Here is a 17,758-nt window from a genome sequence, read left to right as displayed (position 1 = left end):
TTAAGAAAAATAAAGATACATTCTCCCTTCAATTCAACAAATGATATTGCACATAATCAGATGAAGTATTGACCAGTGCAGCTACTTACTGCTGGGCCTGGAAGGCCGGGCATCCCTCTCTCCCCACGCTGCCCCGGCATGCCGACGATTCCTCTTTGCCCAGTAGTTCCAGCTGGACCAGGGGGACCATCTGGACCCTAATGTTGAATACAAACTATAATAAGAAATTCTCCAGGGAAAACTATATGCAAACACTTTATAATAGATGACAGCTTTATAGTTTATTAAGTATGAGTATTATTATTACTCATAGTAATATATTGTCAGTAGTATTAAGTTAGTATTAAGATTCTGTTCTACAAAATCATACTATATATGAGTAGTCAAAATGAGTAATCCACGCTGAGCCTCCAACATTATTTAAAAGTGAGAACTGTTTGGAATTAAACCAATTAACCCATTATTAAAGCTGAGAATTAGTTGAAAAGAACTTGAAGATAATGTGAATATTGACAGAATAAAAGAGGTAAATATTCAGGCAGTTTTCCTTCTTTTAAACTCACAAGAAAAAATTTTAAACAAAGGAAAGAAGTTGGGCTCCATCTAAACATATTAATGTTGAAGCATTTATATATTCAGTAAATTGCTTTAAAATTTTTTCTTAATTCAGTACAGATATTTAACAAACAATTGTTTTCTTGTTTAGTTTTTGAGTACCACATCCATTACTGTTATATTTTTATACCTGTACATATACTTTTTCCTAGAGTAGAGAACTGTAAATTAAAAAACTATAGGGCACAATGTACTCAAAGGATTATAAAAGTGCTCGGGATAATGTATAAACAGTTTTTTTGTGGCAGTAGTTATTAGAAGTTTCTAGTTAGAGGTAGTTTAGAGCCAAGATGCCAAACTTACAGGTTGTCCATCTTCTCCTGGGTCCCCTTTGTCTCCTGGGCCACCAGGAGGGCCAGCTGGTCCTCGATCTCCTACTCGTCCATGAGACCCGGGGTCCCCACGAAGACCTGGAGGTCCTTCCTTCCCGGGCTCCCCTAAGGGCCCCGCAGGTCCTGGAGCTCCCTAGTATAACATGGAAAGAGACCCAGAGGGCAAAGTAGAAGCCATGTTAGAATACCTAATATGGGGATCTCTGCTTTAGAAGCAGAACCCCATGCTTCACAGGTCCATTTTTCCTGTTAATCACTCAGTGGATTTAAACAAAAAATAAAATACACAGCTGTAGGTTCTTTTCATTATCTGCAGACAACTACCTCTGAGTCATTATGAAAAGTGTACTGACAGTATTATAAATCAACTAAACTTCAACTAAGAACGAAAAGTGGTTTGAAATTGTAAAAAAAAAAAATGTGTTTGAAATTAACTTGAATTTTCAAACTCCATAAGGCTCTTCACCAACAATGAATATGCATTTTTTTAGTCTGACTTGATCTTTTAATGAAAAAATAATTTTTATTACAGATAATCTCAGAGATTCTTCCTAACTGAAAGGAATGATTATTACCACACAATACTGTGAGTGTTCAGTACCCAAATGAAGTAACAATCACATATTGGAGCTTAAAAGGATTTGCAAAAAAGCTCCTCCAAGAAACATTCAATGATTAAAGATGATTTACTTGACAACATACCAGCATGAATTACTGGGACAAGAACTGTCAACATGGGATAACAAATCATAAAGTGATTAAATAAAAGAACAAATAAAAACTCAAATATATGTGTGCGTATCATTATAATATGTACATGTGTGTGTTTGTGTGTATTTATGTGTTGTGTGTAATTATTCCACTATCAGTGATTTCAATTATTGAATTCACTTACAGCAGGACCTGGAGGTCCAACTCTGCCAGCAGAACCAGGAAATCCTGTAGCACCCTAGAAATATAATATCATATAAGCAATTTTAAAATAAAAATTAGTTATATATACTTTATAGGGATTACTTATTTTATAGGGATACCTAGGACTTTATATCCCTTTTCTTGTTGTGAGCAATAAATTTTTTTCTTGTATCCTGCTTTTGTTGATGGATCTGGCTTAACTGGCAGGAAGGATGCTATTTTTCCCTTGCCACTTTCCATTTATCTTGAACATATAGAAGTATTGAAGAAGAGCACTAGGATCACATTAGAATGTCTTATAACAGAATTACATGAAGTGGGTTCACATTATTCATTCCCTCTTCCATAGGTAATCTATTATTTAGGTTCTATATGAGGCAACCGGATCTCCAAAGTCATAAAACTAATTTTAATGCAGATTGTCATCCAAGTTAAGCACTTTTTTTTCCACTGCAATATATACAACTAAAAATTGGTTGTTATAGCTTCAAAGGAACTTTAAGATGGCTATAAAGTACTAGATATCTGTCACTAGTTATGCATAATTCCCAGAGCTTCAAACCAACTTACAGGTGGACCCTGAGTTCCTCGACCACCTTTCAGTCCGGGAACACCATTAGGACCCTAAATAGAAAGAAACAAACAACAGGGTGCTGCAGTAAAGAAAGATGGTCTAAACACAAGGTCTAAACAGTGGGCACTGGGTTCAAGTTCTATCTTATTTTACTTTAAACTTACATGAGGCCCTGGGGATCCTGCCAGCCCTTGTGGTCCAGGAGAGCCAGCGTCTCCCTTCTGCCCAGGCTCTCCAGGTTCACCTTTCACTCCAGGCTGCCCATCCGGCCCCTACATCAAAGAATAAATAAGGAAATGGTTGCAACACTTAAACACAAATTTTTCATAATAATTATCATTTCTCCATATATTATAAAATGGTGATTTGTAATCAGTATAAACGCTTAAAAGAAAAAAAAAAAAAAAAAACACCCCAATGTGATCTTCAAAGACAGTCTGAAAAAGTAAGTTACGTCACCACGTGTTTTGTGCCAGTCCATGAAAAAAAAATGTATTGAAAGTGAGACTATTGCCTAGAATACTATGTTTTCCAGAATCTTGAATCTACCTTCAAAACAAATGACAGTGATAATTAATTAAATTCATTGCTGTAGCAAGAAGAACGAACATTTGTAAATTCAGGACATTTAAAAATCATACCTGGGGTCCCGCAAAACCAACAGCTCCAGTTGGGCCATTTTCACCACGTGAACCCTAGAAGACAAACATTACGTGGCTTTCACACATGATTCTAAACAGGAACAGTATGTTAAAATACAATTTTATAAATCTGCAGTGTCTTGAAATGCACATATAGAGAAATTAGACATGTTGCTTGAGGAAGACTCCTAAGGGCGGTATAGAGATGAGGGTCATAGAAAAAAATTTCCAAGGCCCAAAGTCTCAAAGAAGCTTCTGATTATTTAGTAAATGAGCTGCTTATATAGACTTAATACACTGTATAGAAACAATACACTAATTTCTTTTTTAAGTGTAATAAGAAAAGTAAAAGGTGAAAACCAGGAAGTTAAGGCATGGTTTCATATAAATATCAAGACAAAATGATGGCTTGTTTTACTGCTCAATCTCATACTAAAGAACATCAAAATTCTGTCACTTACGGGATTGCCACGGGAGCCAGGCGGGCCGACTAAACCTCGAGGGCCGGGTTCTCCCTGAAAAGCAGATTTTAGATGCTTATTGTCCAAAGCAATGGCAAAACACAGTAAAACTGTAGGACATGGTGCCCTATGTGTTGGGTGGATGGGAGGAGAACTCTGAGATGATCTAGCCCAGCTATCATACTTTATGGAAGAGAAGACATTATGAAAAAGAGCCAGCATTCAGATCTCGGAATTTTGAGTCCACAAGATAACAACTTTTGACATTACCTTTTCTCCAGTAGGGCCTGAAGGACCTGGAGGGCCCAAGGGACCCGGAAGACCCTGTCAATGAACATAACATAGGCATATTGAGGAAGAGAATGCGCAGAAATCTCCACGTTTAAACAAACAAACCAAGAAGGTACTATTTTGTTACAGATGACTGCTTTTGTAAAACATCACCTGTAATAAATGATACAATCTGTATATTCTCAATATTTTTATATCTAGTCTAAAACAATTCCCAGTGGATTTTCTCCACAAAACATTTCAATCTGTTTCATCCAACTCACTTATCTATGTACATAACACTGTCTTCAAACATTAGTCTGAAACCAATGCTATTCTTCAACAAGGTTTCTGTGTTTCTTAGCTTGTTTAATTTTACTAATCTCTATTTGAAATTTGACAATAGATTTAAGAGGCTTTTCTTATTTTGTATAGCATACTTTATTCTTAAACTATACAAGTGAAATATCATTCCTTTATTTTTTAGAAAAGTGAAATTGTGCTAAAGCCCTCAGTTTTCCACATTCTTCTGTGATGATAATGGAACCACCTCACTGCACTGAAGGTGAGGGTGTTCTTTGGCTCAGAGTATAGCAGAGCAACACGTGGGGTTTTCTTGACACACAAGCACAGTTTTTAAACTGCTGCACAGCATTGGAGCCCTTCCTAAAACAGGTTTTCTCTCTGATATTTGTGTATTGCTTTTTCACAAGAAACTCAGATATTCCTTTGCCATTTAATTTATGTATGCATTACAGAAGAAACTTAGGGAATAAAATGACTTTTTAATTTTATATTGTATTTTAAGACAAGAACATGAGAAAACTGTGATCTTAAATTCTCTAGATCTATAATGAAACAATATTCTGTCATTCACCTAATACACTTCCTTAAAAGATTTGTTTGAATATAAAGGTGACTACACTAAAATTTTTTCCCCTTTATATGAGATAAATTCTCTGCTTTTTGCCTAGAACAACATATTTCCCTCACTAAAAATTAAGCAGTCATTGCTTAAGTCTTGATCTTATTGCACTGCAGTTTCAAAGTATTCAATAGTTCAAAGGAGCAATAGATGGATATTTCTCCTTAAAATAAACTGACAGCACATCATTCCTTCAAACAGCTCTTCATTATTTACTGTGCACTCCAGACCAACTGTGATATGAAGCACAAACAATAAACCAGATTCATTTAGACCACTTTTGAAATATTGAATTGAATGTTAGATTTAATTAAAAGGCAAAGATACTTTGATTTCATAGTTTGCTAAATTGTTTCACCTTTAACTAGCTTTCCAGAAAAAGAAAAAAGCAATCATTATAATAAGGTTAAAACTTCCCTATAATATACTTTTATTACCAAAGGTTAATATAATCAGTGTATTAATGGTGACTCAATGGGCAGAATCAAAATATTAACAGCAGCGCAGTGTCATCTCTTTGTTTAATAGCACAACTGCTTTTTCAGGGTACAGCATGACAACTACCAGCAAACTAAGTCGTACTGAATCAGCAACTATTTAGCAAATATCAGGAAGTATTTTCAGAAAATGTTGACTATCTGAGTGATTAACTATCTGCTCTTACCTGAGAGAAACATTCATGTCTGAAAACATATTTTCATTCTGATCGTTTGATTATCCTTAGAATTGCAAATACATTCTAGTTTTGAGGACACAAAGCTTGTTAAACATCAATTTCTGGAAGGGTATTAAGCAATCCTTCTTTACATTTCACTTGTTCAGTCTCATTAATGATGATTCATCATGCAGTAATTTTCTCACCCCTGACATCTAGCATATTGAGAAACATTTATCACACCTTTGGTTACTCTGTAAAACTCTACTTGCCTATACTGGAAGGAAGTCTAAGATGACTCACTAGATTAGCATTTTAATAAAAAGAAACATTGCATATGGAATAAATATGACAGAGAAGGAAAAAGAGGGCCCCACTGCTTAAAGCATCATTTTCATATGCACAGTAAAAATGTATCTTATTTCATTCTCTCAATAATGACTTTACTTTTTTGGCTTGTTCTAATTCAAGGTAAGCAAATGAATATCCACAGGCAATCAATGTCAAATCTCAGATTTCATCATTCTCCCAAATCCTGACCACCATGGGAACATGAGGCTTATTCTAGAAAGTTCAGGCAGACTCATACAGTAATGATGACGTTGATTCCTAGCCCTGCCACTGAAAGGAATGATTTCACTTACTCTTGCTCCATCATTTCCAGCTGTACCTTCAGCACCTTTTTCTCCTATGCCACCCTGTGAAAACACACAAAATGCCATTTATTCACTTAATTGTCTTTTTCCTGCACTGGCATGGAAGCTTCATGAGAGCAGGGGCTCATCTCTAATGTTCACAACCGCATCCCCTTGGGCCTTGAACAATGTTGGGACTGTGCATTTTCTCAGTACACATATACTGAAAGAATGAACGACTTGCAACTTAGGATGGCAGAAGTAAGTCTGCCCAGAAAATATTATCAGCAGAAAATCTAAATGGATGAATAAAATAAATAAACTTACTCTGTCACCCTTGGGGCCAGGAGTTCCTGCAATTCCCCTTTCTCCTGGCATACCTTGAAGCCCTGGTGGGCCTGTATCTCCAGGGGTTCCAGGTGGTCCTGGACTGCCCTAAAATGAACCAACAGTAAGTAAGCTCATCTATATATTAAGGTTTAGCCACATGGACTCCCTGTTTTGGTAGACCCAAAAGAGTAGAATCTTGGCAATTACATATGGTTCAACCTCATGTTTATATTTTTCATTTGGGAAACCTGTCTCTGAGGTCATTGTTTTTCTTTAAATACTACTTTTCTGTTTTGGTTGTTGCTTTGTTTTCAGATTTTTTCTTTGGGAAAATTGGGTACTGATTCAAACAAATATGATAGAGTTGCCCTTTTGTTTTCCTTTATTGGCAACATCATAAGGATTCTAATAAGAAAAAGAAGACATTATATTTAGAGAGTACATTCATTCTCTCTCTAAAGAACCCATGAAATGAAGCTGGTTTTCAGGCTTATTCAGTAATGAAATTGAAGCAGATCTTACACAATCTCTGGCCCTTGAAGGTGCTAAGGTATCTAACGTCTGATCACAAAAATTTCTACTCTGGTAGTTTGCACTGAAAACGGCCACATTATCTTCTATCAACTTTACAATGGCACCCAAAAGGAAATGGTGCTGATTTTTGCCTTATAATGCATGTACTTTCAGATTTCAAAAATGACATACTTTTATATATTTAGTGAGCAGAATTACAGAAACAGAGACAAGGGAAATGGAGCATATGATTAGGAACATCTCCTAATAAATTATGCAATTTTCCATTTATTGCCTCTACTTATAAATAAAAGTCCTTAGGAAAATATATAAATAAATTTTAGAAACTGTTTTGTATATGAGGAAATATCACTGCCTCGTGTAGTAGATCATAAATCCCATCAAGGAAGAGACTCCTTTATACCTGACTCTTTCACGTCAAAGGAAAGTCAAGCAGGTGCTCTTTAATTATTTGTGAAAGAAATTACTTTGGAAAAACAAGAAAAATAAATTCTAGTACCATCATATGTTCATTGACCAGCAAATTAGAAATCAGCACAATATTGTAAAGCAAATATTTTACAATAAAATATTTTTAACAATTAAAAAAATGAATGAATAAAAAATACTGAGCTCACTCCCACACTTACTTTTGGACCATCAGGACCATGTCCTCCAGCCATTCCTTTCTCACCAGGAAGTCCAGTTATTCCTGGTTCTCCTCTTTCCCCTGGATTTCCTCGTTCTCCCTACACAACACAGAAATGTCAAGCAGTCTCAGCGCTTGATCTGAAAATGGATTTAAATATGTTTCCAGAAATCTGAAAAGTGATTTCTGGGAAAAAATTTAGAAATGAGCAACGATTAAGATTCAGTTTTCTAATTTAGTGATAAGAAATGAACTTGAAGTAAGCATATGCTGGCTTCACAGCACAGACTGTTTCTCATCAGACCGATTTTCATCAAGTAAAAGAACTGCAATGATTAAAATACGGCCAAGTTTAAGATGAAAGATGGTTTTATAAACTGAAGCCAGTGGAAACACAGTTAATCAAAAAAAAAAAAAAAAAAAGAAGAAGAAGAAAATACTTACTCTAGGTCCTAATGGGCCAACTGCCCCAGGATCTCCAGGAACCCCCTGTAAAACACATTTTTTAAAATGAAAAACTTTAACTAAATTTTAGATATTTATTAGAAAGTTTTCCAGACCATATACCTTAATATACCATATACCATATTTTCTTCTAATACGTTATTGGACATCTGACTAAATTCATAATACTGAATAAAGAAAAATGTGTACACTTTTATAAATGAGGGGATATCATATATATTATATGGAAATACCCACATGATCTTTTTTTGGCAATGAGCACAGGCAAAATATTATCTCACAAAGATAGTGCATTACTTAGTGACAATTAAAGCTCAAGAACTTTAATTTCCTAAAGGAATGTGAAGAACTTTTAGCAGAGGAAAGTGAAATTAAAACTAATGAAGTACTGATCTTTTAAATAGAACCAATTTAATTCAATTTACTAAATATTTCTTGAACACAGAATATAGACAACACACTTTACTAGAAATTGTAAGTTCAAATTAATGCAGTCATGACTATGTTAAAAGTCTTAACTAAAAGGAAATTTGTCACTTAAAATTACAAGTACAATTTTGTATTATACTAATGATACAAATGTTATTTGTATTTAATACAAATAATAACTGTATCAAGTAGGCCTCCAGTTTTATCCCTTTAAATGTACTGTCTTCATTGTGGCATGATCTTCCTAAAGCCCAAATCTCATAGTATCTCTCTCTAATTAAAAGCCCTCCCTTAGCTTCCCATTACTCTAGTAAAAGAACAAATTAGACTCAAAACATTCCCTGTCATCTTCTAACCTCATCTTCACCCTCCTCAAGTTGTATACCATATTTCTGACTTACCAAAAATTTTCAGCGCCTAAATTTGATAAGCAAGCCTTTGCATTTGCTGTTCCCATTTCCTAGAATATTTTCTTACCTTCCTTCCTCCCGACTTACCATCATTCATCCTTCAGATTACATAAGAGATAATACTTTGTTGGGGAAACTTTTTCTAAACCTCAATGTCTGAACTAATTCATCTGCATCCTCTAGACTTATACATACACTGTGCCTCCATTACCACTGCACTTAAAACACGCTATTGTCATAACTGTCTTTCTATGCTCTCTGTCGCCTATTAAAATAAAAATTAGGGCAAGGTCCAATTCATCTTATTCAATTGGTTAAGGCCAAAGTTTAGTAGAGCTTAGCACAGAGTGCTCAGCAAATATTTGTTTAAAAGTTAAATGAATGAATAAATCACTCCAAGAAAAATAAATTACATAAACTCATATGTTGGTAAAATGATATAAATAAAATGGTAATTTTCTGTTCATAACTGTTTATGAAGTCTCCAATAAAACCCTATAGTTCCAATAAGACATGTTTAGTGATTAATAACACAATCCTATAAACACTAAATATCATATTGGCTGTGTGATTTTGGAAAAATTACTTAATATCTATGTGCCTCATTTTCCTCATCTATAAAATGAGCTACCCCACATCCAAAGTCAGGGGCGGTGGCAGGGAGGAGCTACCGCATGTCCAAAGTAAGGAGCAGTGGCTGCGCATTGCTGGAGCAGCCGTGAAGACATATCCCACGTCCAAGGTAAGAGAAACACAAGGAAGAGGGTAGGCGCTGAGAGAGGGCATCAGAGGGCAGACAGACTGAAACCACAGCCACAACCACCAATCTGATCACACAGACCACTGCTGTCTAACTCTGAAACGAAGCCATGCCATCTGGGGCCATCCAAGACAGAGGGGTCACGGTGGAGAGGTCTGATAGAACTGGAAAAGGGAATGGCAAACCACTTCAGTATTCCTGCCTTGACAACCCCATGAAGAGTATGAAAAGGCGAAAAGATAGGACACTGAAAGATGAACTCCCCAGGTCGGTAGGTGCCCAATATGCTACTGGAGATCAGTGGAGAACTAACTCCAGAAAGAATGAAGGGACGGATCCAAAGCAAAAACAATACCCAGTTGTGGAAGTAACTGGTGATAGAAGCAAGGTCTGATGCTGCAAAGAGCAATATTGCATAGGAACCTGGAATGCTAGGTCCATGAATCAAGGCAAATTGGAAGTGGTTTAACAGGAGATGGCAAGAGTGAACATCGACATTCTAGGAATTAGCAAACTAAGATGGACTGGAATGGGTGAATTTAACTCAGATGACCGTTATATCTACTACTGTGGGCACGAATCCCTTAGAAGAAATGGAGTAGCCATCACAGTCAACAAAAGAGTCCGAAATGCAGTACCTGGATGCAATCCCAAAAACGACAGAATGATCTCTGTTCGTTTCCAAGGCAAACCATTCAATATCACAGTAACCCAAGTCTATGCCCCAAGAGTAACGCTTCTATAAAGACCTACAAGACCTTCTAGAACTAACACCCAAAAAAGATGTCCTTTTCATTATAGAGGACTGGAATGCAAAAGTAGGAAGTCAAGAAACACCTGGAGTAGCAGGCAAATTTGGCCTTGGAGTACAGAATGAAGCAGGGCAAAGGCTAATAGAGTTTTGCTAAGAGAACGCACTGGTCATAGCAAACACTTGCTTCCAACAACAAAAGAGATGGCTCTGCACATGGACATCACCAGATGGTCAACACTGAAATCAGATTGATTATATTCTTTGCAGCCAAAGATGGAGAAGCTCTATACAGTCAGCAAAAACAAGACCAAGAGCTGACTGTGGCTCAGATCATGAACTCATTATTGCCAAATTCAGACATAAATTGAAAACGTAGGGAAAACCACTAGACCATTCAGGTATGACCTAAATCAAATCCCTTATGATTATACAGTGGAAGTGAGAAATAGATTTAACAGACTAGATCTGATAGAGTGCCTGATGAACTATGGACAGAGGTTCGTGACATTGTACAGGAGACAGGGCTCAAGACCATCCCCATGGAAAAGAAATGCAAAAAATCAAAATGGTTGTCTGAGGAGGCCTTACAAATAGCTGTGAAAAGAAGAGAAGCAAAAACCAAAGGAAAAAAGTTAAAATATATCCATTTGAGTGCAAAGTTCCAAAGAATAGCAAGGAGAGATAAGAAAGCCTTCCTCAGCGATCAATGCAAAGAAATAGAGGAAAACAATAGAATGAGAATGACTAGAGACCTCTTCAAGAAAACTAGAGATACCAAGGGAACATTTCATGCAAAGATGGGCTCAATAAAGGACAGAAATGGTATGGACCTAACAGAAGCAGAAGATATTAAGAAGAGGTAGCAAGAATACACAGAAGAACTGTACAAAAAAAGATCTTCATGACCCAGATAATCAAGATGGTGTGATCACTCACCTAGAGCCAGACATCCTGGAATGTGAAGTCAAGTGGGCCTTAGAAAGCATCACTACGAACGAAGCTAGTGGAGGTGATGGAATTCCAGTTGAGCTATTCCAAATCATAAAACATGATACCATGAAAGTGCTGCACTCAATATGCCAGCAAATTTGGAAAACTCAGCAGTGGCCACAGGACTGGAAAAGGTCAGTTTTCATTCTAAGCCCAAAGAAAGGCAATGCCAAAGAATGCTCAAACTACCGCACAATTGCACTCAAGGCAATGGCACCCCACTCCAGTACTCTTGCTTGGAAAATCCCATGGATGGAGGAGCCTGGTAGGCTCTAGTCCATGGGGTCGCTAAGAGTTGGGAACAACTGAGTGACTTCACTTTCACTTTTCACTTTCATGCATTGGAGAAGGAAATGGCAACCCACTCCAGTGTTTTTGCCTGGAGAATCCCAGGGACAGGGGAGCCTGGTGGGCTGCCGTCTATGGGGTCACGCAGAGTCGGACACGACTGAAGCGACTTGGCAGTAGCAGCACATGCTAGTAAAGTAAAGCTCAAAATTCTCCAAGCCAGGCTTCAGCAATATGTGAACCGTGATCTTCCAGATGGTCAAGCTGGTTTTAGAAAAGACAGAGGAACCAGAGATCAAATTGCCAACATCCACTGGATCATCAAAAAGGCAAGAGTTCCAGAGACACATCTATTTCTGCTTTATTGACTATGCCAAAGCCTTTGACTGTGTGGATCACAATAAACTGTGGAAAATTCTGAAAGAGATGGGAATACCAGACCACCTGACCTGCCTCTTGAGAAACTTGTCAGGAAGCAACAGTTAGAACTGGACATAGAACAACAGACTGGTTCCAAATAGGAAAAGGAGTACGTCAAGGCTGTATATTGTCACCCTGCTTAATTAACTTAATTAATGCAGAGTACATCATGAGAAATGCTGGGTTGGAGGAAGCACAAGATGGAATCAAGATCGCCGGGAGAAATATCAATCACCTCAGATATGTAGATGATACCACCCTTATGGCAGAAAGTGAAGAACTAAAGAGCCTCTTGATGAAAGTGAAAGAGGAGAGTGAAAAAGTTGGCTTAAAGTTCAACATTCAGAAAACTAAGATCATAGCATCCAGTCCCATCACTTCATGGGGAATAGATGGGGAAACAGTGGAAACAGTGGCTGACTTTTTTGGGGCTCCAAAATCACTGCAGGTGGTGATTGCAGCCATGAAATTAAAAGATGCTTGCTCCTTGGAAGGAAAGTTATGACCAAATGTAGACAGCATATTAAAAAGCAGAGACATTACTTTGCCAACAAAGGTCTATCTAGTCAAGGCTATTGCTTTTCCAGTAGTGATGTACAAATGTGAGAGTTGGAGTATAAATAAAGCTGAGTGCAGAAGAATTGATGCTTTTGAACTGTGGTGTTGGAGAAGACTCTTGAGAGTCCCTTGGACTACAAGGAGATCCAACCAGTCCATCCTAAAGGAGATCAGTCCTGGGTGTCCATTGGAAGGACTGATGTTGAAGCTGAAAGTCCAATACTTTGGACACCTGATGTGAAGAGCTGACTCATTTGAAAAGACCCTGATGTTGGGAAGGATTGAGGGCAGGAAGAGAAGGGGATAACAGAGGATGAAATGGTTGAATGGCATCACAGACTCAGTGGACATGAGTTTGGGTAAACTCCGGGAGTTGGTGACGGATAGGGAAGCCTGGCGTCTTGCTGTTCATGGGGTCACAAGAGTCGGAGACGGCTAAGTGACTGAACTGAAAATGGGCATTATAATAGTACCTAGTACATAAGAGTTATTTTGAGGATTAAAACAGATAATTAATTTCAACCAAAGCAGAACAAAGCCTGACAAATAGTAAGTGATATTATGTCAGAAATTTTTAGTATTACTACTCTTATTATTAAAAAACTTACCTGATCACCTGGCTTTCCACCTTCCCCAGGAGGCCCTGGAGGACCAGGAAGCCCCTAAAGTAAAAGTAAGAATATAAACCTGTGTCTCCATGGAAACTAATAGGCCACCAGTGTTAACACTTCACCCTTTACAATGTATGGAGCTCCCTTACTATTTTCAAGCAAATGATACTGTTTAAACAAAAGTTGAGCAAAACAAAACTAGAAACCTATACCCTCTAATACAACTAATCCTTTTGTGGGTGTAGATTTACATTTGCACACCACTTAGCAAAATGATAATGTAGCAATAGGTTCTTTATGTTTGTAAAGTATTTAATGGCTCTCAGAACAACATTTTAGGCTGATAGAATAAATATGGAAAGTTAGCCTGAAAATTTTTCCCCAAATGATGATCACCCAATGCTATTAAATATTCTACCAACATATTTAGATAAATCATGAAAATTTGTTCAACAATAAATTATGGCTGAGCCCCTTCACCTAAAAACTGTCGCAGCATTGTTAATCTGCTATACCTCAATACAACATAAAAAGCTTAAAAGAAAAATTTTAGACACCAACACATTAAATAAGCCTTAATACAGTTAATTAAATCCTACTGAGATATCAAAAGCATTTTATAATTTTTAATTTGTTAAAAGGTTTGGATTTTGGTCAGTTTTTCAGGGGAAGTTTATTCCTGTTCTTTGAACAAAAATGTTTGATTTCATCTAAATGTCTATCCTGTTTACTAAAAGAGGAGTTGCTTCTTTGAAAATTACAGAATTTCACATCATTCAACTATATCCTTTTCATTAAAAAAGCATTTTATTAGGGGAAGAAGAAAGGGAAGACGGAGTCAGTGCATACCTGAAAGCCAGTGGGGCCTGGAGGACCCTGTTCTCCTCTCTCCCCGGCTAGACCCTGAGTCACAAAGGAAAGAAAACCATGAACACCAGGAGCCAGATCTACTCACTTCCCCTCTGCGTGAATGACCCAAGTATTCATATTTCTTTGCATTTCTTCCAATCACAAGTTTTTCACTTTAGCCAGATCATAAACTAGTCCTAAAAATCACCTAATGGTATTGTTTGAAGTCCTTGATGGTGAGAAAATACCTCCTAAAGCCAGCAAATAAACGGATAGAGTGTTCATTTTTTTATCCAAACATAAGTGCCTGGAGTCAACTGTAAAATTTGTGGGAAAACTGACTATTGGGCACAGACAAATTCATTACTTTTATATATCCAGTCTAATGTTTCCATTGTAGTTTCTCAGTGTCATAAGAAGTACTAATCAAACTTTCAAATTTAAAGTGCTATTTAAATTGCCCCAGTTCAAAACAAATAAACATGCCAAATATTTCTTATAAACACAACTTTAAACTCCTAGGATAAGAATAAACCTCAAGAGATATTATTCCTTTGAGGACTAATAAGTAGGAAACAATAAATTTATATAAGTTTATATTATATTATATAATTATAAGTTATATAATTATAACTTCTATCATAATTCATAATTATGTATAACATAATGTATTATTATTATTCATAATTATCTTCCAGCTTAAATAAATTTCTATAAGGTATAATATTAGAAAAACAGGCATAATTGAAATTACATATTTTAAATAAAATACAGTATAAAATATTTGTCAGATACTATTTTCCTAGTTGCTATATTTTTCAACTGTGACAACATAGAGATGATGAGGTAGCTTTTGCCATTAGCATTCATAGAAGCTTAAAATAATAAGGCATGAGATTCCTGTTTATTTCAGCTATCAAAAGATATAACTGAAATTCTTTCACCTTGCACTTTCTTATTTGCTTCCCCTTGAAACTTATCCATATGTAAGGTCAAGTCTTACAGATAAGACAATCATTGAAAAATGTAATGTGAATATATTCTCAATAAAACTTACCGGGGGCCCCACAGGACCAGAAGGACCAACTTCGCCATCTTTTCCAGGAGCTCCCTAGCATCACAGAGAGATAATATATGAGGTGAGGCCATGAGAATCTGGATAATTCCATTTATTTTTTTCTTTAACAGAAAATGGATAGTTACCCTCTGCCCAGGAACACCAGCATTTCCTGCTTCTCCAGGTTTTCCAGGATCACCCTAGAGAATCAATACAAACTAACTTAAGTTTCAATCAGTTTGCTGATTGACAGTTGTTATGGCAAGTGAGGATTATGATGAGATGGCACATTATACACAGTACTTACACTGCTACCTTTGGGGCCTGGAAGACCCATACTCCCAGGCTGCCCTCTGATTCCTATGGAGCCTGGAGGACCCGGCCTGCCGTCTTCTCCTGGAGCACCCTACAGAGTTGACAGGAGCAATGCAAGTTTCACATCAGTTCTCTATACACGTCACATCGCCCAAATTTCGTTTTCACACACTATAAAAGATATATAAGCTTTAAATTATGCTACATTTTTATGTTAGCGAATCAGAATAGTTGAGCATTAAAAAAAACTGCTGAGATATTTTAATATTTAGAACAGAGACTTAATTCTTATTCTATATACAAGTTTCATCTTTATATCTCTTTACACGCTCATATTAATAGGGGAAATCTTTCTCTTCTTTCATTTACTCTTATGTGTGGTAATTAAAACTCAGGACTTCTGTTTCATATATACAACACAAAGGAAGGGCCCAGAATATATGAGTTATCAAACTTTATACCTATTTATCTCTTAAATGTATAAGATTGGGAGGATATCAAGAAATGAGATTGTTACTAACAGACAAATTCTACCAATATTCATAAATACATCATTTCAACTTTTCCATTTATGTCAGAGAAGCAATCCCAATCTCCAACATTTATTTCAATGTGTGATCAATTTTTGGTCAATTTGAAAATGATCAGAGCCTTAGGATTTGCTTCCAGGAGGGGAGGGTGTATTTCAGACATGATCAGCACCCACATTATCAAAAACATTGTTATTGTTCAGCTGATAGGTCGTGTCTGACTCTTTGCAACCCCATAGACTGCAGTGCACCAGACTTCCCCATCCTTCCCTATCTCCCAAAGTTTGCTCAACATACATTAACCTTAACTAAGGCTCTTACCATTTAAGCTGCATGTCCATTGAGAAATATTAATGGTGGTGGACTTTTGTTTAAATCACTTACCAAAGGTCCAAGTTTTCCTTCAGGACCCTGGACACCAGGATTTCCTGTCAGACCCTAAAAATTAAAAGCAACTGTCAGTTTGCTGCTGACCTACCACTGAAGTAAAGTTTCTAAAGAGTAAAAATAGCACTGCATTTAAAAGATCCAGTCCTGTTTTGCAGTGCCCACTCCTGGGAGCCTTAGGCTCCTCTAGACAAACTCTGAGCTCCGTCATGGACTTCACCCAAACTGGCTTCAGAGGATTCAGGATAGACAGCACAAGGTTATAGGAGACTTTCACTCCTACCTCTAACACGGGTTTCAAGAAAAAGAACTTACATTGAGCCAAATGTTATCTTTCCAAGCAACTTTTGTATATTTTTTTCTCTTTATGGGGCATTGTTGACAACTGAATATAAGTATTTACATACTGTTCAAATGAATTTTCAAATGACATTTTGTTAAAATGAAATTTACCAGGAACACTCTCTGGTAAAAGTTAAATTGTTGTTTATCAGTGAATAAAGGAAAATTATAAAATTGATAAATTGGATTTTTTTTAATCAAGTGGTAGAGTTACTAATACATACCCCTTTGAATAAAGGAGATTAGAAGTTACTAGTTTTTTCCATACATGATAAAAATAACAAACAATTCATAAGGAATAAAGCCAAATCCATAAAAAAAAAAAGTCCCAAGTTGTGAAATCAAGTTACTAAAAAATAAAACCTTAAAAAAAAAAAAAAAATGGATTCTCAGGAGCATATCCCTTAGGTTGATGTAGCAAAAAATTGCTGTGTTCTTACCCGAGCACCTGGAAGCCCAGGTTCACCTGGACGTCCTGGATCCCCCTGACCTCCTTTAGGTCCTGAAGAGCCAACAGGACCCCTCTCTCCTTGAGCGCCCTGTTTCAAAGCAAAGTAGAACACGTCAGGAAAAAAAGGAATACAGGCAAACAAAGGCAACTGTACGTAAAACCCTTATTTTATAAATCAAACCACTAGTATAAAGGAATTGGTCAAAGTGGGTACAAAGACCTCTTTGTAAACCATGTCACTTCACATTTTATTCACATTTGGATTCCTTGGAATAAAGGTTTTCCAACATTATTTAATGAGAGTTGTGTTTAAAGCCTCACTCCAATAACTTAGATTTAGAAACCCCAGAATTTTAAAAGAGTCTAAATTTCTAAAGAAAGGAAACAAACTATATCAGCTAAAGGAAAGATTTACGGTCTGTTCTTCTCAGGAACTTCCCTGAAAAGTTTGAAAAGCAAACTCCAGTATACCTCCAACTATCATCCTTCTCCCTGGAGGCCTCTATAATGAAGAAATTGCACAAGAGGGATCTGGCATTAGGTCTAATATCTGTGTTCAACTCTTTTCTAGATCTGGAACCCACGTGAGCCAAAGCTAGATAACCCCTCCAGACAATGGCATCTTTT

The 17,758-nt window shown here is 36.7% G+C and overlaps 1 protein-coding gene across 1 annotated transcript in view; it reads right to left on the bottom strand.

Annotated features, from left to right (window-relative positions):
* Positions 1-17,758, bottom strand: part of COL5A2 (collagen type V alpha 2 chain) — a 168,034-nt gene that overhangs the window by 28,109 nt on the left and 122,167 nt on the right. Inside the window, exons 25-43 of the mRNA XM_027555673.1 lie at positions 17,121-17,219; positions 16,336-16,389; positions 15,414-15,512; positions 15,253-15,306; positions 15,107-15,160; positions 14,050-14,103; positions 13,198-13,251; positions 7,960-8,004; positions 7,517-7,615; positions 6,351-6,458; positions 6,033-6,086; positions 3,809-3,862; positions 3,539-3,592; positions 3,078-3,131; positions 2,601-2,708; positions 2,433-2,486; positions 1,843-1,896; positions 919-1,080; positions 90-197 (exon numbers count right to left, since the gene is read on the bottom strand). Of these exons, the coding sequence (XP_027411474.1) occupies positions 90-197; positions 919-1,080; positions 1,843-1,896; positions 2,433-2,486; positions 2,601-2,708; positions 3,078-3,131; positions 3,539-3,592; positions 3,809-3,862; positions 6,033-6,086; positions 6,351-6,458; positions 7,517-7,615; positions 7,960-8,004; positions 13,198-13,251; positions 14,050-14,103; positions 15,107-15,160; positions 15,253-15,306; positions 15,414-15,512; positions 16,336-16,389; positions 17,121-17,219 (1,422 nt within the window). The remainder of the gene's footprint in view (positions 1-89; positions 198-918; positions 1,081-1,842; positions 1,897-2,432; positions 2,487-2,600; positions 2,709-3,077; positions 3,132-3,538; positions 3,593-3,808; positions 3,863-6,032; positions 6,087-6,350; positions 6,459-7,516; positions 7,616-7,959; positions 8,005-13,197; positions 13,252-14,049; positions 14,104-15,106; positions 15,161-15,252; positions 15,307-15,413; positions 15,513-16,335; positions 16,390-17,120; positions 17,220-17,758) is intronic.

Source organism: Bos indicus x Bos taurus, chromosome 2, assembly GCF_003369695.1.
Source record: "Bos indicus x Bos taurus breed Angus x Brahman F1 hybrid chromosome 2, Bos_hybrid_MaternalHap_v2.0, whole genome shotgun sequence".
Classification (NCBI taxonomy): domain Eukaryota; kingdom Metazoa; phylum Chordata; class Mammalia; order Artiodactyla; family Bovidae; genus Bos; species Bos indicus x Bos taurus.
Note: the sequence above shows the minus strand (reverse complement) of the source record. Positions and strands in the feature narration are given on the sequence as shown.